This window comes from Coregonus lavaretus (assembly GCF_964263955.1).
Source record: "Coregonus lavaretus genome assembly, chromosome: 15".
Taxonomy (NCBI): domain Eukaryota; kingdom Metazoa; phylum Chordata; class Actinopteri; order Salmoniformes; family Salmonidae; genus Coregonus; species Coregonus lavaretus.
Window position 1 is genome coordinate 47,738,218 of NC_140002.1, and position 22,999 is coordinate 47,761,216.

Below are 22,999 nucleotides of genomic sequence, written 5' to 3' on the forward strand. Positions count from 1 at the left end.
CATTGGAGTCAACATGGGCCAGCATCCCTGTGGAATGCTTTCGACACCTTGCAGAGTCCATGCCCTGACGAATTGAGGCTGTTCTGAGGGCAAAAGGGGGTGCAACTCAATATTAGGAAGGTGTTCCTAATGTTCTGTACATTCAGTGTACATTTAACACCTTCATACACAAACACAGCAAATAGAATAAAAATAGAATTACCTGGTCTCAGAAGAGTGTTTAGTCACAGAAACTTTCAAATCCAAGACTTTTCAGAGACAAGGCATGATTCCCATATTGCATGAGAGAGAGAGAGAAGAGAAATGTCCTAGCTGGTGATATCCTTAGGGAGATGTATCCTGAGGATGTTTTTGGTATGCTGTCTCTCCAGTGAAGTCTTCACTTTAGTTCACACATTCTTAAAGTGGTTAGCGATTAAGGCAAACACATTGTACAGACTGACAGAGACGGAGGATGGGAAAGAGACAGCCAGCCTCTTTACATATCTCTCTCTCTGCTCCCACCCTCTCTCTCTCCCTCCCTTTTCTTACACCCACTCTCTCTCTTTCCCTCCCTGTCCATCTTTTCTTTTTTTACCATTTGCATCCATCCTCTCTCTCTCTCTCTCTCTCTCTCTCTCTCTCTCTCTCTCTCTCTCTCTCTCTCAGATTACACAAGGCTGTCATTTATTCTGTAGCTGAGCGTCAGCCCACTTGTTCGGACCCCTGGACCAGAGAGAGAGAGAGACATTTAACTGAGGATGAGACAACACACTGACACACTCAGATAAGACAGTTTCATTTGTGCCATCATAGGGTTTGAGAGTCATATAGTCATGGGTTTCTCCCAATGACTAAAACAATACAGCAATGTGCACCTCGTTTGTTATAATCAGGGTTAATTTGAGATGTTCGACAGGTTCTCCAATTTAGGAATGAAGGTATATGGTAATATCGGAAAAGGAAACATAATTTACAAAAGCACCAACCATAACTAGCCTCGCGAGCCACCTGATCCCGCGAGCTTACATTACTGGTTTGCTATCCTGAGGCTAAACCATAACCACTACACAACCAGAATAACCCCGAAAGAGTACGAAAACAATGATGGAAAGGTTAATAAAATCACTTTGTGACATATGTGAATGAGAAACGGTGTGCTCTTAAATTTAGACAGCATTGGAGAGAACGCCAGTATGGAAATAACAGTTAACCTAGCCAGTGGATATTTTCACATTTTTCCCTCAGAGATGGAAATTGCAGACTGCTGTTTCTCTTGGACACGTTGTCTAGGACGTCGTAATTGGTTCCTGCTGTCCTGGGTTTGGTTCAGTTCTTTGGTGCGTCATGCTGGTTTTGCCACAAATAAAACACCCCAACGCACACGCAAACATCCCCACCCTCTACCCCTCCTACTGGGTTATGGGCCTTTCCGCCCGCCTATGTCTTTAATGTGCGTGGGGTATACTAAATTACTAAATCTGGGGGTGAATTGTAAATAAATAAACATATTCCACTCACAGACAGCAATTAATTACAGATAATTATTGTTATTGGTGGCAGGGAAATGTAGCTGACAATCAACACTCAATACCCATGTGGTTTATAACCCAGACAGACATGAGAGAAGTTAAACTTTGGATGAGTTACAGCAAGTGTCCCAGCATGTAGTCTGAAGTGTTTTTGAAGTGATGTGAATAGTCTATGTGAACGAGCTGTAGACAGCAGCAGTTATTCTAGTAGCTAGGAGTTCTAACAATATGTAGTCACTACTGCAATACCCAGCACAACACCCTGCATCATAAATGGATACATAGCCCACCGGTTATCATCCCAAAACAAGGAATGGGAGAAAGTGTCTCAAAATGCACCATAGGAAACTCCATTGTCTGATACCAAAATGATCACCATAACTAGCCACACATCACAATACTAAATTTCCCAGGAAACACTGCAGTCTCCCCCTGAGTCTTAATGGATGGAGTAAGGTCACAAATGGACAATAAAGTTATATTGTATTATAAGAGCAGGAAGCCCATTACCTCCTTTCCCATGCAGTCGAAGTTCAGCTCCCTAACTTCCAGTGTGCGGCCACAGGGAAGAATTAGATGAAAGCTCTCATTAAAGAACACGAAAGAGAGGCAGGCTAATGGAGGGGGGAGCTGTTCTAAGGTGATTGGAATTTTCCAGCAATTCACAGAGGGCTAATTGGCACTACATTGGGTAGGAAAGGGGTACAAGGGAAGGGGGGAGGGAGGGAGGGGGTCCAGTCCATCCACAGAGGAGTGGATTTAACCAACAGCATATGACCGGTGGGAACCAACAGACCAAGATTTATCAAAGATGTTGCCCTTGGCACCACTGTTCAGTGACTGAAGGAGCACACTCATTCATTCATCAATTTTAAAGCATAGGACTGATAAAAACCATCAATGCATCACAATATTTGTGTGACTGACATCTGATGGTCTGACTGGTTTCTTGATGGACTTCAGAACGACATACAGGAGCGAGGGTATGCTGGGATAAATGTTATACTAGTGCCCCCTTGCGGCTAAGACAATGAAGTGCAGTCCCTCTGCCAATAAGGCTTCAAACTGAGAACAGGTTCAAGTTCACTAAGGCTGCATTTACACAGGCAGCCCAATTCTGATCTATTGTCCAATTATTGGCAAAAGATCTGATCTAATTGGTCAAAAGACCATGTAGTAGCAAAAGATCCGAATTGGGCTGCCTGTGTAAACGCACCCTAATATCCAAACTGCTCTAAATATATACTCCCCGTTGCTGAACCATTCTGTAGCTATACCTTATATATTGTATGCTTATTTCTCATCCCTGTCTGTTATGTAGACTAGGGGGAATGAGGGATGAACCCAGAGCCAGTGAAGGGGGAAGTAAATACCATATAAATGGGCTCTTTATGGACCTCTTGAACTTAATGGACTTCGCTGGCTCAAGAGAAGAACGTCACATCCATGTCAGGAAAAATATCTCCCCTGTATACTCATTCATTCCTTATGGCCGGCTAAGGTTTCTAAGAAAGGCATCGTGCATACCTGAGCTGAGAGGACTGGAAAGTACATGCTGGAGAGTACACCGTACAGGGCAGTGAAGGCAATGATGACAAAGACCTGTTATGAAGGGGACACAGCTGATGCTGAACAGACTGTATCTTATAATGCAACTCTTAATCATTACGAATGAAGACCAAGAGACTGAGACAATGACGTTTGTAGCAGAACTTCAAGTTCTTCTGCCGCATCATTGGCACTCCCTACAACTCACTCCCATCTCTGTAGAGCAGACCACACAAGTCCCACTGCACAAGTTTCCAACCCTTACACAGAGACAGTATGATCTGAGGAGTTCAAGGCAATCATCTTCTATTGCAACAAGCCGCAATACACCAGAGGTCTTTCTGGCTAGGGCTCTCAAACTATGCAAATTACACTCTCTATCACCTAATACATTTGATATGCATATTTATTGATTTTGTGGTATGCTAATTCATTGTTTATGACTTGTGATTTACTGATGATGCACTTTCCATAAAGTTAGGCTGATCATATCTTTTTACTTGTGTTTTCTATTGTATGACACTGCATTTTCACTTATTGCACATTTTGTTGTTTTACAGCCTGAATTCCAAATTGATTAAATAGTTTTTTTCTCACCCATCTACACACAATACCCCATAATGACAAAGTCAAAACATGTTTTTAGAAATGTTTGAAAATGAAATACAGAAATACACTGCTCAAAAAAATTAAGGGAACACTTAAACAACACAATGTAACTCCAAGTCAATCACACTTCTGTGAAATCAAACTGTCCACTTAGGAAGCAACACTGACAATACATTTCACATGCTGTTGTGCAAATGGAATAGACAACAGGTGGAAATTATAGGCAATTAGCAAGACACCCCCAATAAAGGACTGGTTTTGCAGGTGGTGACCACAGACCACTTCTCAGTTCATATGCTTCCTGGCTGATGTTTTGGTCACTTTTGAATGCTGGCGGTGCTTTCACTCTAGTGGTAGCATGAGACGGAGTCTACAACCCACACAAGTGGCTCAGGTAGTGCAGCTCATCCAGGATGGCACATCAATGCGAGCTGTGGCAAGAAGGTTTGCTGTGTCTGTCAGCGTAGTGTCCAGAGCATGGAGGCGCTACCAGGAGACAGGCCAGTACATCAGGAGACGTGGAGGAGGCCGTAGGAGGGCAACAACCCAGCAGCAGGACTGCTACCTCCGCCTTTGTGCAAGGAGGAGCAGGAGGAGCACTGCCAGAGCCCTGCAAAATGACCTCCAGCAGGCCACAAATGTGCATGTGTCTGCTCAAACGGTCAGAAACAGACTCCATAAGGGTGGTATGAGGGCCCGACGTCCACAGGTGGGGGTTGTGCTTACAGTCCAACACTGTGCAGGACGTTTGGCATTTGCCAGAGAACACCAAGATTGGCAAATTCGCCACTGGCGCCCTGTGCTCTTCACAGATGAAAGCAGGTTCACACTGAGCACATGTGACAGATGTGACAGAGTCTGGAGACGCCGTGGAGAACGTTCTGCTGCCTGCAACATCCTCCAGCATGACCGGTTTGGCAGTGGGTCAGTCATGGTGTGGGGTGGCATTTCTTTGGGGGGCCGCACAGCCCTCCATGTGCTCGCCAGAGGTAGCCTGACTGCCATTAGGTACCGAGATGAGATCCTCAGACCCCTTGTGAGACCATATGCTGGTGCGGTTGGCCCTGGGTTCCTCCTAATGCAAGACAATGCTAGACCTCATGTGGCTGGAGTGTGTCAGCAGTTCCTGCAAGAGGAAGGCATTGATGCTATGGACTGGCCCACCCGTTCCCCAGACCTGAATCCAATTGAGCACATCTGGGACATCATGTCTCGCTCCATCCACCAACGCCACGTATATATTCAGGACAAAAAGTAATTGCTTTACCACATGTTTTTTGCAGTATTACTTTAGTGCCTTGCTGTAAACAGGATGCATGTTTTGGAATATTTATATTCTGTACAGGCTTCCTTCTTTTCACTCTGTCAATTAGGTTAGTATTGTGGAGTAACTAAAATGTTGTTAATCCATCCTCAGTTTTCTCCTATCACAGCCATTAAACTCTGTAACTGTTTTAAAGTCACCATTGGCCTCGTGGTGAAATCCCTGAGCGGTTTCCATCCTCTCCGGCAACTGAGTTAGGAAGGACGCCTCTATCTTTGTAGTGACTTGGTGTATTGATACACCATCCAAAGTGTAATGAATAACTTCACCATGCTCAAAGGGACATTCAATGTCTGCTTATTTATTTTTACCCATCTACCAATAGGTGCCCTTCTTTGCGAGGCATTGGAAAACCTGCCTGGTCTTTGTGGACGAATCTGTTTGAAATGTACTGTTCGACTGAGGGACCTTGCAGATAATTGTATGTTTGGGGTACAAAGATTAGGTAGTCATTCAAAAATCACGTTAAACACTATTATTGCACACAGAGTCCATGCAACCTATGTGACTTGTGAAGCACATTTTTAGTCCTGAACTTATTTAGGCTTGCCATAACAAAGGGGTTGAATACTTACTGACACAACACATTTGAGCTTTCATTTTTTTTATTAATTTGTAAAAATGTAAAAAATATATAATTCCATTTTGACATTATGGGGTATTATGTGTAGGCCGGTGACAAGAAAATCTCAATTTAATCCATTTTAAATTCAGTCTGTAACACAACAAAATGTGGAATACTGTCTAATGACACTATGTTTCTGCATATGTACCAAGATGTGGGAATAAACCTAAGATAAATTAATAAAAATATCAGGAAGAAATTCTCAATGTGCTTTTAATTTTTTAAAAGTATGCCTACTAGTAGATACATCTGCACATCAGTGTATCTAGCACATCTAAATTAAACATATATTTTACTGTTTATACCCAATAAAACACAATGTTTGTGTGATCAGTTACATAAAAAACATCATAGGCATTGCATACGTTACCAGTTGCCAGATAAAAACGAATAACTTACCTTGAATCTGACCCTCTTGAACTTTAGTCTGGGTGCTGGGTGTGAGGAGAAAGCCTCCCCTCTGTCACTGCAGTATCCTGGGATACTCATCATCCCTGTCTGTGTGCCATCATCCCACTGAGAATCACAATACATCCCCAGGTGTCTCCCCTTTAGTTTTCCTTACATGTATGCAGGTTCACTCCAGGACTATCACACCCCAGCCACAATAAGAACTACAGAAGAAGAAGGCAATAGTCCAAAAGAAACAGCTTCTTCCTCAGAACTAATAACAGATAACACTTTGTTCCAGGAGAGACCTCTAAGGTTGTGGCTACCTCTCTCTCTGAGACACTGTCCGTCCCACACCAAACAGCACTGAACTGTACGTCCATTCATTTCCAAACTGCGACACACCCGCTCTCTCGTCCCACGCACTCTACCCCAAATAAGGAAGTTGCTGCCTCTCTAACCTCCTCCAGACACTAATTCCATGCATTAGTGTGTGTGGCACATGGCAAACATTCCCTAGCTATAATACGTCTGCCTTTCTCTCATTACAGTTGTAATATCCTCCTTTATGATTTAGCTATATGCATTAAACTCAACCACCCTCCAATCCTCCTGACTGTTTTCAACTCTCCACATATTCCTGATCTTATGTCTCCATCACACACGCTACGAAAGCGGGTCAGGGAAGCTGAATCATTAATCCCTTACTTTCTCTCCTCCCCACACACACACACACACTCTCTCACTCCACCCTCAAGTACAGAGCAGTAAAAAACAGATAATTCCGACATGCATTCTCTGCCACTGAAATCCCTTTATAAAATGTTCTTATGACATTAAAGGATGGAATAAAAGCAAAATAATGTTTTTTTCCCCCCAGATTCAATCAGAACTTGTTGAAGGATCATCCAGTTGCTCTAGTGACATGGCCCGAATATCCTCTATGGAGGTGGGTTGAGCTCATGGGACCACCTGTTCAGTAGGGAGAAAACGTTTAGAAATGGATTGAAACCGGGAGGTACTACCGGAACTTGCCCAATACAAATACTTTTTTGTTTGTTTTGTGCAGCGTTCTGCTACAGTGTTACCCTACTGAATAGTAGACAGGGACAGAACAGTTTTCTCAAAGCTTCACCTCAAAAAGGTTTAACACTTACATACCATGACTGGGATTATTGGAAGCATTGAGTGCATGGAAGAAATCAGAACATCAGACATTTGGATCAAACCAACAGATTATGTTAAACTCTGGTCTTGTATTCCACCTGTGACCTGTACATCCATGCCATATCAAATAATGTAAAACCTTTTTTCACACGCTGTTACTACTCTAGTAACCACAGAACATAGTACCACATCTATCAGTACTCAAACATACTTTGATTGTGGAAACCATGTTTTGCATGCCGTCACTAGACAAGACTGCTTATAGAAATGATGACACAACTGACCTTGGTAAAGCACATCATTCATTCTGAAAATATTTCATTATAGGATCATCTTCAGGGTTTATAATACACTTTAATCTTTTTAATGTTTACATTGGAATGTTAATTACCCATGATCATTATTCTATAGGGTTACAAAAGTCTGATTCACTTATTTACCTCCAATCTCCCCATCGACCAACAATCTGAATCACACACAATTCAGAATAACGAAGAAAAAAAAATCCAACAACAATACAAATATTATTTAACTTTTCCCTCTCTCAATTGTATATCATTAGCACAGTCAAGGTGAATATGGCCATTTATATAGACACACTCTGAAACAAGAGAAGAGCCCTGACATTCATTCATACATAACCATGGGGGCTTGTTGCAACAGGGCTGGTTGGCGGTTGGACTGTGGGTGGTGGTGATGGACAGGGTTCTCCTGTGGCACAGTTAGTAAGAGCATGGGTCGTGGGTTCGATTCCCGTTGGGGTTACGTACGTTATACTATGTATGCACTCACTGTACTGTAAATTGATTAAGATAAAAGCATCTGATAAATGGCATATAAAGGTTTGATGTTTGGAGCGTTAGAGGGTTATGGTTCTCGGATTGATAATTTCCATTTGATAAACAGATTTATTATAACAGTCCAAATCTCAGACAGGACTTTTTCTTTGAATGAGCTCCCTCCATTGCAAAAAATGCAAACAACTACAGTGCTTGAGTTGTACTGGTATGGTACAAAACCAACTTTTTTCAGCATTGAACTACTCCAGGCATTTGATTTGATAGCATATCACAAACAAATATGCCATTATACATCATATATTAACTAACCTGTAGACAGAGCAGTGTCATAAAAAATAAATTCTTAAATAACGAGGTCTTTCAAATGCGAGCGAAGCTAAACTATAAAACATGTAACCTCAATCATTTTAGCTAATATTTAGGTCAGTTCAGTACCAATCACAATGTGTGGTTCTTCTGGCTAAAGCAAAGAGTGGTTGTAGTGTTATACTATGGACCGCAAGCCTGTTTGTATTGGAGTATGTGTATCAAGAGTGTATTTCTGTACATGATTACGACTTATCTGTAAAACTATTAGCCGATAGTTCACAGATTCTGTCTGTCAAAGGATTTGATACATACTGGGCCAATGAGTGTCATTCACATAGCCCACCCCAGATGTCATCACCCCCCCAGGTCCACCCAACCTAACCCTGATACAGTTACCCAACCTTGTCCCGTTTGACTTTACCATTCCATCTTGCAGGTGCATTGAGCGGTTCTTTTTACATACAGCTATAGGTCGATCAGTTGATAGATTTCTGGTAAAAAGGTACAAAGACACCAAATGCTGGCAAGCCAAGCCATGGTGCGAAGGGTTTTTCTTTTTGAAAAGGGTTTCAAGTCCACTTCTCACTTTCATTTTGTTTTGTTTTTTCATATGTCAATCCACCGATCTTGTCATCGTGGTGTTGGTTGGTAGTACTGTATGTGAATATATTACAGTATTTCATACTTGTCGACCAGGAACGATGTCTCTGAGGAGAACCTCACTGGAACCTCTCCATCTACCTGGGACACTTTGGCCACCTAGAGGGGTAACAGGAGTCATTATACACCGTCACAATGGAAATATTAGGTTAATACAATAGATGTACATCTACATGGTCTCACAAACTGCTAAAGCCAGTCAGAGCGTGTAGAGACTTACAGGCCGTCATTGTAAACAAGAATTTGTTTTTAACTGACTCGCCTGGTGAAATAAAAGTGAATCATAATATAAATAAGACTGACAGTTATGTCGCAGTAGTTTCCTTTGGAGACGAAGGAGACGTTGACAGGGAAGAAATCATTGGGCTGGCCTGCCATGCTGAACTCCAGACTTCCTGTCTTGTTGTTGAAGTCCACCACGGGTAAACACCACTCAAGAACATTCCGCCGGCTGTCATGGCGATACTCTCCGTCCAGGTCACCAATCACAGGCGCACCCACACCTGACCTGCAGGGACAGATAGATATGAAATTAAACTCAGATGACAGACTGCAACAGTGTCTAAGACCATAGTATTAGAAATTAATATGGAATCCATTGTATAGAAAGGAAAGGATAAAATGAGAAATGGGATCTGAGGTGCTTCAGAGTGGTTTACTTACGGGATGGGAATAGAGATGACTACATCATTCAGTTCAAGTGCTTCTTCCTGAAGCTCATACTCTATGTTGACATCACAGCCAGTGGCACTCTCAGAGGGCCAGCAGTTTACTGGGGAGAAGTAGAAGAACACAACAGTTAGAATGCTTAAAGTGGAACTGACAGTATTTTTTGCAACATGAAATCTTATTCAAATCTGTCCATATACACCCCCAGGAAGATGTCACTTTATTTTATTTTTTTACATTCTGACAAGCAAGCACTTAGAAATTGTTATTTTCACATTTTCATAAATTCATAGAATGTTTGGGAATTACATATAGTAAGGCATTTTGGAAAATTCTATAGCAATATAGAGTGGGAAAGCAGCTGTTCATTTGGACAATTAATAGACACTGCAGTAAATAAAACCGAACAAAGACTGTTGGAAAAGCATTCCTCATGAAGCTGGTTGAGAGAATGCCAAGAGTGTGCAAAGCTGTCAAAGCAAAGGGTGGCTATTTGAAGAATCTTAAATCTAAAATATATTTTTGATTTGTTTTAACACTTTTTTGGTTACTACATGATTCCATGTGTCATTTCATAGTTTAGATGTCTTCACTATTATTCTACAATGTAGAAAATAGTAAAAATAAAGAAAAACCCTTGAATGAGTAGGTGTGTCCAAACTTGACTGGTACATAGGATGCTGTATATAGCATTTTAACATATTTAACCAAAAAATATAAATAATCTTATTTTTTTTGTCAAGCTTTAAAAACCGAAGCCAGACTGCAACATTTCAGTAGACTAGCTAGTACTGTGGCATGTGGTACACTTTCCCTCCGCTGCGCGCTGTAAACGCAACACAGGACAGCAGCGCAATTGAATTCCCCGATGCAAGCCCATCAGGCTATAATGTCATGAAGTAGATGACTCAACTGTTGACTCATTTATACTCGTTTGAGTGTACCATTTGGCCCGCAGGCCTTGTGTTTGACACGTGCGCTAGCCTATTAGTCAGGTTATGATTGACTTGTGATCATTGCCCTTACTAGTTTGATTGTATTGACATTCCCAGTCTTAGTTACAGTTGTCCGTTTCTGTTCAAATTGAGTCATTGAAACAGTGCATCGCGATAGGGTGGCGGCAGCAAACAATGTATCAGGCCAGCTGTGATTTACAACCTGATAGCAATATTTTTTTGACTACCAAGAAATGTATTGGTGAATTGTATTAATTATGTATTGAACGGCATCCATCTATTCTACCAACAATGCCTTACTGTACGTCATGGAATTTTGAGTCAAATAGAACCTATTTTTGAAACCTCTTAAAGTTGGTTTTGAAGCATAAACTGGGAATTTGATATTTGACTAATATTATGAGTGTCTGTTTGTTTCATATCTGCAAAGTAGTTAAAACGCTGTCAGTTTCACTTTAAAACATGCCACTTCTTGAAGAGCATAATCAGAACTACACATTTCCGATTATTATACATTTAGCTCCATCATCAGAGTTATACAGCAAGAACTGCATGCTTTTCATGATCAGCAAACATCAATTGATCATGTATTTTAAGGTACGTGAGGGTAGCCTATCCATTTAGCATGTAGTTAGCTAGCTAGCTAAGCAAACAGCGTGTCAGCTTGCTTCATCAGAGATTAGGCTTTTGGAAAGAGCTTTACTTCGGCAAGTCCTCCCTTTCTACCGGTAGCTTGCAAAGTACACATCATCAGCTAACAGTACGTCGGCAAATGCTCCCTTCTGCTGCTTGACAGGCAGAGCCCATAAAGGATGGTACATTTACATAAACCACTCATACTTGACAGGTATAGTTTTTTATCACTCAAATATCCAATTAATGGTGGAGAGATGTCATGAGGCTACCCTCACGTATCTGAAATTACATGATTAATTGATGTTTACTGCTCACGAAAAGCATGCAGTTACTTGCTGTATAACTCTGATAGAGCTAATTGTGCGCAATTGTTTTGCATGGAATAATCAGAAATCTGTAGTTATGACTATGCTCTTCAAGAGGTGATGATATTACAACCAAATAGTTAACATTTATTTAACAATCCCTTGAAAACGGCATGGTTTTAGCAGAGCTGGGGTTCTCCTTGCCCCCCAGCAGGCAAATCGAACACTCTGCACCTTGTGACGTTTTATTAATAACAACCTATTAGAATGCTTGGAACACTATAGTTGGAATGCTTGGAACATTGTATTCCAGCTCTCCAGAGAGAGAAACACTGAGGAAATACACTAGTATAGAAACACGTAATACTCTAGTAAAGTCTACTGACTCGTTAGTGGTATGAGGGTGTCATCTGTGGTCTGTAGCCTCCACTTGAGCACGCCCACGTCATTGTTCAGAGGGAAGGACTTGTCTGGGTTCTTCAGGCCCAGCACGGAGTCTGTGGTGAACATCTTCTTATCCACGTTGGGGTGGGTCTGGACAGAGCAGGGAGGGAGAAAAACGATAAAACACATTGTTAAAGTTCCCATGGCATAAAACGTGGAACCGTGCTCATGCTGCACCGAAAGCAAATACAACTAACTGCGGCCATTTTGAACCTTGATTTATACAGCCCAAATCCATGAATGCCTTGACATGTATAACTGTCGTGGTGATGTGGTGAACCTTTCCCCCTTTGGAACCAATGATGTATTTGTTTGGAACCTACCTGCAGCTGGACTCCCTTCTTATCTCCGTTGTTGATGGTGAGGCGAATGCGTCCGTTCTTGTCATCGGCCACTCGGAGGGTGATCATGCCCAGGACCTCCAGGTTCTGTAGCCCTCCGTCTCTCCCACAGGTCAGGCTGATTTTCTCCTCACAACGCAGGTGCACACTGGGAACCAGAGGGCAGAGGTTAGAGACAGTTGGACATATTAACCTGCAGGTGTTTGAGTCTAACTACATTGCAGTCGGGACTGTGCAGAATCACTGATCTACAATCACTTTGCATCCCAAATAACTCCTCATTATGGGATCAAGATTAGCGATTCTGCGCCTCGCCTTGCGCAAACTGATTCCTCAAACACGCTGCCTGTAATCAGTGGGATATAATATAGAACCTGGTAAACCCACCTCTCTGTGTTAACTGGTGGAGGCAGGGCTTTGGATGCCTCGGAGGGCCTCTTCCCTGAGCTGGGCATGATGACTTGTCCCTCGGACTTGAGCTTGTCCACAAAGTCATCTACCTCCTTCCCTCTGGCACTCAGCTTCAGGGCCTTACTGGGACCACTAGCCCTGTGGATGAATACATAACTCATGAGGCATAGGCCTAACTTTCTACAGTATTAAAAATACATTCTGACAAAACAAGTTTCACAAATTCCATTGAGCCTAAAAAAACCAACAAATATACTAATAAATACATCTCACAAATAAAACACAGGATACATTCACCACAACAATCAAAACATCTCAAAACCCTAATCTACCGAGGGTAGTACCTAGCAGGGACAGGTGAGGCCTTGGGTTTCTCTGGCTCCATGAGGGTGTCTGTGATGATGGTAGCGTTGCTGCTGCTGGACATGCTGCCTGTGCTGCCGAACCCTCCGGAGAACCCTGGAGACTTCTTCCCTGAGCGGTCCGCGTCCCGCCTGGCCTGCTGCAGCTCCTTAGCCTTTCTCCTCATCTCTGCCTTAGCCTCTCGCTCCTGGGTCTGAGATGGCGAGAAAACAAAGGAAAACCAAAAACCCTTTCTTTCAGACTAGTGTTGGATTTAGTAATTCAGCTATATTACAATAATAATGTAATGGTGTTCAGTTCTGCTGCTCCCCTTCATTCAGACTGCTGTTAGACTCAGTAATAATGTAATGGCAATCTGTTCATTAGTTCTGCTGCTGCTCTCCTTTCACCTCTCGGACGGCGCGGAACACCTTCTCCTCGTGAGAGTCCATCTCAGTGAATGTTCTGATCTGGGCCAGGTTGACGTTCTCCCTGTAGCCCAGCGCCACGATCTCATCAAAGGCAAAGATCAGGTCGAAACAGTGGTCTGAGATCTCCCCTTCCTCCAGCACCCGACAGTACTCTGGGATCTAAAGGAGTAATAGATTTGGTCACTTAGTCATCAATGCTCTATTCTTCACATAAATTATCCCTACTGATACTTTTACTCAGTGGCACACATTGTTTAGGCTCTGCCAAACTGAAAAATATGGTTCACGCTACTTTCAACTTGAAAACACTGTTTGAGCTACGCTTAACAAACTGTTTACATAATGGGTGTCCTCTGCCGCTCCTAGAAGTATGTGTGGGTGAGACCGTGTGAGTCTGTGGGTGGGTGACTAAGGATATTTGTGAGGGTATGTGTGTGTGAGCAGGGCATCTGTGAGGGTATGTGGAGATTTTTTTGGGGTCCCCTCGTGTCGTACCACACGTGAGAAGAGACGTAGTGTCTCCAGGTCCTCTAGGATGTTGCTGTTCTTAGTGGTGACGAGCACCATGTAGAGCTTCTCCAGGGGCTGGTACACATAGCGCACGCTCTCAGTCTCCACAAACGTGTGCTGCTTGCCCGTGTTCATCAGCTTGGGGAAGGCGGCCAGCAGGCCCTCCACGCGCGTCCGGGTCATCTCCACAAACTGCCGCGACACGATGGCCTTGCCCGCCTTGGTGCACACCGCTGCTGCCAACAGCACCTGGGACAAGAGGAGGCCGTAGTTACAGAATAGCAATGAGTGAGTCCAACATATTCAAGTGTTGCTCCTATTCAGCTAATATTACAATATACACTGAGTGTACAAAATATTAGGAACACCTTAGCTACTATGCTAGCTAGCTGGCTAGATAAACATGGTGCTAAGATATCAGATAGACAATAGCCAAAGCAGCCTGCTAACGTTAGCTGGTTATCATTATGAACATGCACCATTTTCGGCAACGAGCAATCTGACTTGGGGTCTAACGTTAGTCATTTACTGGTGTGCTGATCTGACTAGCTGCAATCGTATCCATAAATTGACAGTTGATGTCGGATTAAATGATTGTAATACCTAAATAAAAAAAGGTTGGCAATAGGTTTAGCTACCCAAGAATCTTCTTGCATGTTTATGGACCAAGGAAGCTGTAGATCAGCGAGCGCGTGCGTTCTCACTTCTCAAACTACGGACAGATGAGTCATTCAGACAGAACGTGCATCGTCATTGCAGCTTTTTTCCTACACTCGCTCTCTTTGTTCGATACTATGTCATCGCAATTGAGCTAGTGCTCATAGTGGCAGTAAACAGCACCAAGTGATGTGAGCGATGGAGAGAGATGTGAGGAGATGTGAAAGGGATCGGAGTTACAGCCTCCCTATATCCAATCGTAGTAGTAGGATCAAGTTACAATCCGTCCATTGCTTGACAGATAGCTGAACTAGCCAACTGAGTTGTTTCGAATTGTCCTGAAAGAACATTATCCCGATCACAGAAAATTACAACAAAAAAAACACTAGTTTCATAAGCATCCGTGATCACAAATCATGTTCCGTTGGACCCATTTACATTTAATAGATGTTATTTTATATTCTCAAACTAACAGCAGTGCATATATGATGTCCTTCCATACAGGCGTGACATGCTGGAGTGTTGCTTCTATCAGGATTCATACACATTTTGACAGATGGAATTTCATGACTTTTCCATGACTTCTCCCAAACTTCCATGACCAACCATTAGCGGCGTCTCTCTGTACGTATAGAAAATTAAGCGTACTGTGGTATTGACACTGGGAGGATGCTCTCTGATCCCATGTACCATCTCCTGTTGTTGTGCAAGGCACTTAACCCCCCCCAAAGTAGAATACCTGTTAGGCAACTGAATAAAACACATGGTCAACCCTACTGGGAGTGCTCAAACACATCAGAGCAAGTTTATCAAGGTCTGGTTGAGCAGCTAATTTCTAGAATGTAGTTTGTTAGAGGGGGACTGGAATAAAAGCCTGCACACCCATTAGCTTTCCTGGAGGATGGTTGACCACCCTTGATGTATAACATTGCAACATTAAAAGCAAACACGTTTTATGCCTTTTGAAATAATTCACTAATTTAATATATCAAAGATCAAATGGCAATGGTAGGCTACAAATATTTTTATTCACCTGAAGCAAGCCCACAAATTCTAGTTTAGTCTTATCTTAGAAGTGTTAACTTTGCAGGCTGACTAGCAGGGGTGTACTGGCCCATGTTTAGCCTAATGGGCCTATAATCATTATCTGACTAATAAATGGGGGCCTCAACTAAAAAAAAAAACAGGGCGGTGTCGGGACCTCAAAGAAAAAGAAATGCCAGGGCCGCATTCTGGTCCCAGTTCGCCCCTGCTGACTAGCATCTGAGTTGCAATGTCCCATACATTGGATGCCCAAATCAACTGGAAGTATAGTGCATTCGTAAAGTAATCAGACCCCTTGACTTTTTCCAAAACACTGAAATATCACATTTACATACTGTAAGTATTCAGACCCTTTACAGTACTTTGTTGAAGCACCTTTGGCAGCCATTACAGCCTCAAGTCTTCTTGGGTATGACGCTACAAGCTTGTCACAACTGTATTTGGGGAGTTTCTCCCATTCTTCTCTGCAGATCCTCTCAAGCTCTGTCAGGTTGGATGGGGAGCGTCGCAGCACAGCTATTTTCAGGTCTCTCCAGAGATGTTCGATCGGGTTCAAGTCCGGGCTCTGGCTGGGCCACTCAAGGACATTGAGACTTGCCCCGAAGCCACTCCTGCGTTGTCTTGGCTGTGTGCTTAGGGTCATTGTCCTGTTGGAAGGTGAACCTTCTCCCCAGTCTGAGGTCCTGAGTGCTCTGGAGCAGGTTTTCATCAAGGATCTCTGTACTTTGCTCCGTTCATCTTTCCCTCCAATCCTGATGCTGCCACCACCATGCTTCACCGTAGGGATGGTATTGGCCAGGTTATGAGCGGTGCCTGGTTTCCTCCAGAAGTGATGCTTGGCATTCAGGCCAAAGACTTCAATCTTGGTTTCATTAGACCAGAGAATCTTGTTTCTCATGGTCAGAGTCCTTTAGGTGCCTTTTGGCAAACTACAAGCGGGCTGTCATGTGCCTTTTACTGAGGAGTGGCTTCCGTCTGCCCACTCTACCATAAAGGCCTGATTGGTGGAGTGCTGCAGAGATGGTTGTCCTTCTGGAAGGTTCTGCCATCTCCACAGAGGAACTCTGGAGCTCTGTCAGAGTGACCATTGGGTTCTTGGTCAGCTCCCTGACCAAGGCCCTTCTCCACCGATTGCTCAGTGTGGCCGGGCGGCCAGCTCTAGGAAGAGTCTTGGTGGTTCTAAAATTCTTCCATTTAAGAATGATGGAGGCCATTGTGTTCTTCGGGACCTTCAATGCTGCAGAAATGTCTTGGTACCCTTCCCCAGATCTGTGCCTTGACACAATCATGTCTCGAAGCTCTACGGACAATTCCTTCGACCTCATGGCTTGTTGAAAATGATCAAAAGTAACTTCTATTGCCATTGCCAACCATGTAAAAATAGCCTACATAAAGCCAACAAATAAAAACATTGCAGCCTGCAGGCTTAGAAAATATACTGATAAATAAATCTAGCCTATTAATCATATTGGCTATCTGCAAGGAACTTGAAGCATTGTATCAACTATTAACTTGGGTCCAACCAGAAGCTTGCGCTAGCGAACTTGCCACATTGTATAAAATATTCTGGGCCCTCAGAGTTTCAGCGCCAGTGAGCTCGGGAAAGACACAATTGTAAGCTATTTGCGCAAGGGATAAGAAGCAGTGCTTGACTTGGGCAGGAGCCCACCGGAGCAGAGAACCAGCACCTCAAATTTTATACTGCCTGAGCTCCTGTTCAATGTTGGTTGTTCTATAGCTGATACCCTGTTTCATGGGTGCACACTCCATAGGTGCATATATGTATGCCCCCAATGCAATTATGCAGTCTAATAAATCCACAGTGGGATTTGAACAGTTTCTTTTTTACGGTTTGTCAAATTAATTAATTATTGTAATACTTTTAAAATATATAACTTTCCAACCTTCTTTAGCATTATCTATTGTTTTTGATACCTTCGGTAGCAGTACAGTTTCCATAAAGATCATTGATTTTATTTGTATTTAGATATTTTTTTGTACATACCGTGCGTAACGGCAGTAATTACTTAAGTTGCTCTGCGAAACTCCATATTTTAATAAGTACCGAACGTTTTTTGACATAACGTTTGCAGAGCTGGCTAATGTTGGGACGGACTTTGAATTGAAGGATCCTGGACGTTAGACTGAGATCTTGTCATATTCCTCCTCTCCTCAAGCCCAAGTAGTGGTTCCACCTAACCCTTACCCATTTTAAAATGTTAACTTCAACGGGGTAGGGACGTCCTAGGGTTCCCGGATAGCATGGACCATTCCACTATTGTGGGTAGCCTCACACAGGTATTACATTGGCAAGCTTGGTATAGAAGCTGGGATCCTCAATTTTAACTCGAGTCATGCTAGGCCGGGAATGACATCTAGACATTTCACTAGTCATTTATAGAGTGGCTATGTTGTAAACTTTGCCATCTAACCAATACCAGTTAAATGACTCACAATTAACTAGCTGAAAGCCAATATAGCTAACGTTAGCTAGCTAGTGAGGCCTGCTGCTACAAAACAGACGTAAACGCTAACTAGCTGACGTTAGCTGAGCTGGCATTTATCGATGAGATGGTGCATGAAAGCGCTATTGATAGCTAGCTAACGTTAGCTAATGATATACGGCCCAATATATACTTAAGGGAAGTATATTTGCCTGCATACGCAGCAAAATGATCAATGTTAACTTGCTAGCTACTGTAGCTAAATTGTTAGCTATCTGCAACTGCAATGTTCACAGTCAAGCCGAACAAGACAGCTAGCTAGCTGCTAAATACAGTAGATCAATTACATTTCATAACTCACCATTTTGTTGTTATCCCTTGTGCTACAAATCCTTGTGCAGTTTCCGTAATATAATACCACGTATTAGTGTCTAAAATATAATATTAATGCGGAGTGAAACTTGCGTCTGTTTAACTTACAGGCTCAATATGGAAGGACCTCTAGCCACGTCTCCACCGGAAAGAGCTCGTCAGCAAGGTATGTGTTATTACTAGTTACCACAGCCACAAAGTCCAAATTGGCTATGTCGTAAAGATTAATGTCGTAAAAATTCGCTTTTTAGTCTTACTTTTAAGTTTAAGTTAGCAGTGTGATTATGGTTAAGGTTAGGTTTCAAATCTGATTTTAAGTCCCGTGTAGCTCAGTTGGTAGAGCATGGCGTTTGCAACGCCAGGGTTGTGGGTTCGATTCCCACGGGGGGCCAGTATGAAAATGTATGCACTAACTGTAAGTCGCTCTGGATAAGAGCGTCTGCTAAATGACTAAAATGTAAATGTAGGAAGAGAAAGTGTATAAATGGGCGGGGTTTATGACTTTGTGGCTGTGGTAACTAGTGACGACCAGAAAGGCAGCGACGAAAAAATGAACATGTGGAAGATAGGGTCAAAGATGGTAGATAAGTGAAGATAGTCCTCTCAAGCCGTTTACCATTTTAAAAAATGGTAAGTTCCGGTCTACTTAACGGGTTGGTTCTCCCATAGACACCAATGGAGCTGGGTCTGGTCCACTGATGTATAATAGAGCTCGCCAATTTGTAGTCCTAAAACCCGGAAATGAGTTACCTCTAGTTCGTTCAGCCATGGCTATGGCGAACATGAATGGGGAAAGAATAGGGTTTTGGGATAAACGCCGAAAATAAGGTATTTTTTTCTATGAGATAATATCAGTCAGTAAACATTAACTTTATGAATTTTGTGCTTTATGTGCATTTTTTAATTACATAAATGCTTCACTATTCACAAAAAGTGATGTTAAATGATGATTATCTCATAGAATAAAATGTATAAGAACTTCATTCATTTTCCCATAGGTTTTGTCCAACGAACCATAGCGGAGTTAGTGCCTACAAAAAGACTCCATTACTATTGCTCTTTATTATAAGAACTGGAGACTGCGTCCAAGATGTCTGACCGTTGTTTTCACGGTAATCTACTCATGTTCGCATACGCTGATTCATGGACCTTCTATATCCAGGTTGCATCCGTTTTATATGGACCAACATCACATGCGCACTAGCACTCAGTGTGTACAGGGAGCAGTGTGAGCAGCGACGAAGTCATCCAAAAACATGGAAGACATTGGATGATTTAAAAAAAAAGAATATCTTCATCTGTGAGTGCTGGGGGAAAAAAATGTGTCATATTAGGAATTTTCTAATTTTACTTCTCTATGTGGCCGTCTATGGAAATTGTATTTTTCTGGGCCAGGCATCAGTTAAACTGCAGTACCGAATTAAAACTGTAGGAGCAGTAGAAACTGTGCTTCTAGACAAAAGTGGTTATAGCTTTGACTGCATGCTGACAGTGAATTCAGAGCCATTCAGTGGCTAGCTACACTTCAGACATAATTTTACCAGGTTCCTGTGAAGCAATTGTATTGACAGTCCACCACAACATACCCAAGAGTTTCCTGATTAGCAAGGAGTAGTCTGTGTTTAATTTCATTGTGTATTAGAAACACAGTTTGAGATCATTGTGAGGGGATTTCGCCAGTGGTTGAATTGGAAATTGGGCTTCCCGGGAAAATGTTATCCGAGGTTGCAAGAGTAACCAAGGGTGGCTTAGCGAAGGGTACATTTTCTTCTTCACGATTGGCTGATCCCTCCTGATTACCCAGTTGGACATGACTCCAACAGGGTCACCAGGAGGGATCAGCCAATGAAATTGGAACATTCCCACCCAGTTGACTACATTAAAATGGTGTAAGTCCTCAATGGCGCTGCCCATGCTAATATGGCCTTTTGGCCACTAAAAGCTTCTTATCATTCTCCATGGTCTGGTCTACTTACTGTAGTTCATTGGGCTCATTTGAGTGGTAAGGCTGAAGCAACCGACTGCAGACGAAAGTCGAGGAGTGAAGTCTGGGGAGGTGCATCTGCATCACTGTAACCACATTTCCCTCCACAGTTTTTATGCGAGTAAAGTCATACCTTATAAAAAAAAAATCAGGACAGCTGTGATGAAGGTAGTTTCGGTACAATTGTATAAATGCCGACAGATAATTTGTTCGTTTGACATGGTGGGATCTTTTTGTGTCAGTAAAATTAATTAGGCTATGTGAGAAATTATGGAGGAAATACCTTTATTCGCAAATATTGATATAATAACCATCATATCGAAGTAAACTGCGAGTTGCGATGGTATGGTGTGTGGTCCTCCCACTACGACTCGGTAAAGCATGCAGTTTATCTGTCTACAGATGAAATAAATGATGATGAACTTCACAGGGTGGTGAAAAAGCACTGTGATCTTGATGCCGCTTTCCAATAAATATTGAGGGTCTTATTCTGGTGATGATGATCGATGCTTGACTGCCGTTTTTTTTTACGTCGTTTTGACGTCATGAAAAATACCTCTTATATTGGTTGTGATCTGGTTTTTGGTTGAAATCGGATTGAACTGCTGACCTGTGTTCTAAATGCTACTCAATTAATAGACACCAATTTATATAAACGTGCATAGTGTTTGTGGTCACTAGAACCATTACAGTTATTAATTTTGGAGTAATGTTATTTTTCAGCAGGGTTTGTTTGCATGGTTCAGTTTAGCACACTTGGCAAACAGCTGGCCAGTGCCAGCATTATGGGCGGGCCTTAGGGGGCCTGGGCCGCCCTACCATACCTCCTTGCCCGTCCAAATAAAATATTAAAATATTGATCATTTATTTGACCGAGATGGGCGCCGACAGAAAGACGAATCAATATCAGATAAAGCATCCGATCGAGCGAAACAGCGCCCCTCTGTCTCAGTACGGGTATACCATGTATCTGATGCTGTCTGGACAAAAATACTATTGCTGCTGCCATATGTACATAGACATGGAATCACTGGTCACTTTAATAATGGAACACTGGTCACTTTAATAATGTTTACATACTGTTTTACTCATTTCATATGTATATACTGTATTCTTGTCAATACCATCCTATTCAGCTATTGCTGTATATATACTATTCTATCCTATGTATTCTACAGATATACTACATATTATATCCACATACTTTCCATAACATCTAGACATCCCATCACACACATTCACTACCGGTCAAAAGTTTTAGAACACCTACTCATTCAAGTTTTAATTTAAATGTTTTACTATTTTCTACATTGTAGAATAATAGTGAAGACATCAAAACTATGAAATAACACATATGGAATCATGTAGTAACCAAAAAAGGTGTCATTGTCCTGTTGAAAAACAAATGATAGTCCCACTAAGCCCAAACCAGATGGGATGGCGTATCGCTGCAGAATGCTGTGTCACCAGCAAAGCACCCACACACCATAACACCTCCTCCATCATGCTTTACGGTGGGGAATACACATGCGGAGATCATCTGTTCACCCACACCGCGTCTCACAAAGACGCAGAATGCTGTGGTAGCCATGCTGTTTAAGTGTGCCTTGAATTCTAAATAAATCACAGACAGTGTCACCAGCAAAGCCCCCCCACACCATCACACCTCCTCCTCCATGCTTCACGAACCACACATGCGGAGATCATCCGTTCACCTACGTCTCACAAAGACACGGCGGTTGGAACCAAAAATCTCAAATTTGGACTCCAGACCAAAGGATACATTTCCAACGGTCTAATGTCCATTGCTTGTGTTTCTTGGCCAAAGCAAGTCTCTTCTTATTGGTGTCCTTTAGTAATGGTTTCTTTGCAGCAATTCGACCATGAAGGCCTGATTCAAACAGTCTCCTCTGAACAGTTAATGTTGAGATGTGTCTCTTACTTGAACTCTGTGAAGCATTTATTTGGGCTGCAATTTCTGAGGCTGGTAACTCTAACGAACTTATCCTCTGCAGCAGAGGTACCTCTGGGTCTTCCATTCCTGCGGCAGTCCTCATGAGAGCCAGTTTCATCATAGCGCTTGATGGTTTTTGCGACTGCACTTGAAGAAACTTCCTAAGTTCTTGAAGTGTTCCGTATTGCCTGACCTTCATGTCTTAAAGTAATGATGGACTGTCGTTTCTCTTTGCTTATTTGAGCTGTTCTTGCCATAATATGGACTTGGTCATTTACCAAATAGGGCTATCTTCTGCATACAGCAGGGTTGTCACAACACAACTGATTGGCTCAAACGCATTAAGAAGGAAAGAAATTCCACAAATTAACTTTTAAGAAGGCACACCTGTTAATTGAAATGCATTCCAGGTGACTATCTCATGAAGCTGGTTGAGAGAATGCCAAGAGTGTGCAAAGCTGTCATCAAGGCAAAGGGTGGCTATTTGACGATTCTCAAATATATTATATTTGTTTAACACTCTTTTGGTTACCACATGATTCCATATGTGTTCTTT

General features: G+C 42.4%; 2 protein-coding genes across 2 annotated transcripts in view; both read right to left on the reverse strand.

Annotated features, from left to right (window-relative positions):
* The window catches only part of phldb1a (pleckstrin homology-like domain, family B, member 1a), a gene marked incomplete at both ends in the record, with an annotated part of 70,383 nt that extends 64,232 nt beyond the window's left edge, over nucleotides 1-6,151 (reverse strand). The window contains one exon of the mRNA XM_084177591.1: nucleotides 6,017-6,151. Within this exon, the coding sequence (XP_084033717.1) occupies nucleotides 6,017-6,151 (135 nt within the window). The remainder of the gene's footprint in view (nucleotides 1-6,016) is intronic.
* Nucleotides 6,152-7,508: 1,357 nt separating this feature from the next.
* On the reverse strand, nucleotides 7,509-18,658 carry arcn1a (archain 1a). Its single transcript, XM_084178741.1, has 10 exons — nucleotides 18,495-18,658; nucleotides 13,974-14,237; nucleotides 13,458-13,637; nucleotides 13,050-13,261; nucleotides 12,682-12,843; nucleotides 12,277-12,442; nucleotides 11,896-12,043; nucleotides 9,607-9,715; nucleotides 9,247-9,451; nucleotides 7,509-9,042 (listed from the first exon to the last, which is right to left on the reverse strand). The coding sequence occupies exons 1-10, from the start codon at nucleotides 18,495-18,497 to the stop codon at nucleotides 8,953-8,955; spliced, it is 1,539 nt and encodes a 512-aa protein (XP_084034867.1). The 5' UTR covers nucleotides 18,498-18,658; the 3' UTR covers nucleotides 7,509-8,952.
* Nucleotides 18,659-22,999: the final 4,341 nt, after the last annotated feature.

What these genes read in the sequence shown, in the direction of transcription:
- arcn1a (XM_084178741.1), bottom strand. An exon ending in AGAAGGGAGTCCAGCTGCAG is followed by an intron (nt 12,044 to 12,276) that starts GTAGGTTCCAAA and finishes TGCTCTGTCCAG; the next exon opens with ACCCACCCCAACGTGGATAA. An exon ending in GAAACTACTGCGACATAACT is followed by an intron (nt 9,043 to 9,246) that starts GTCAGTCTTATT and finishes TTACCCCTCTAG; the next exon opens with GTGGCCAAAGTGTCCCAGGT.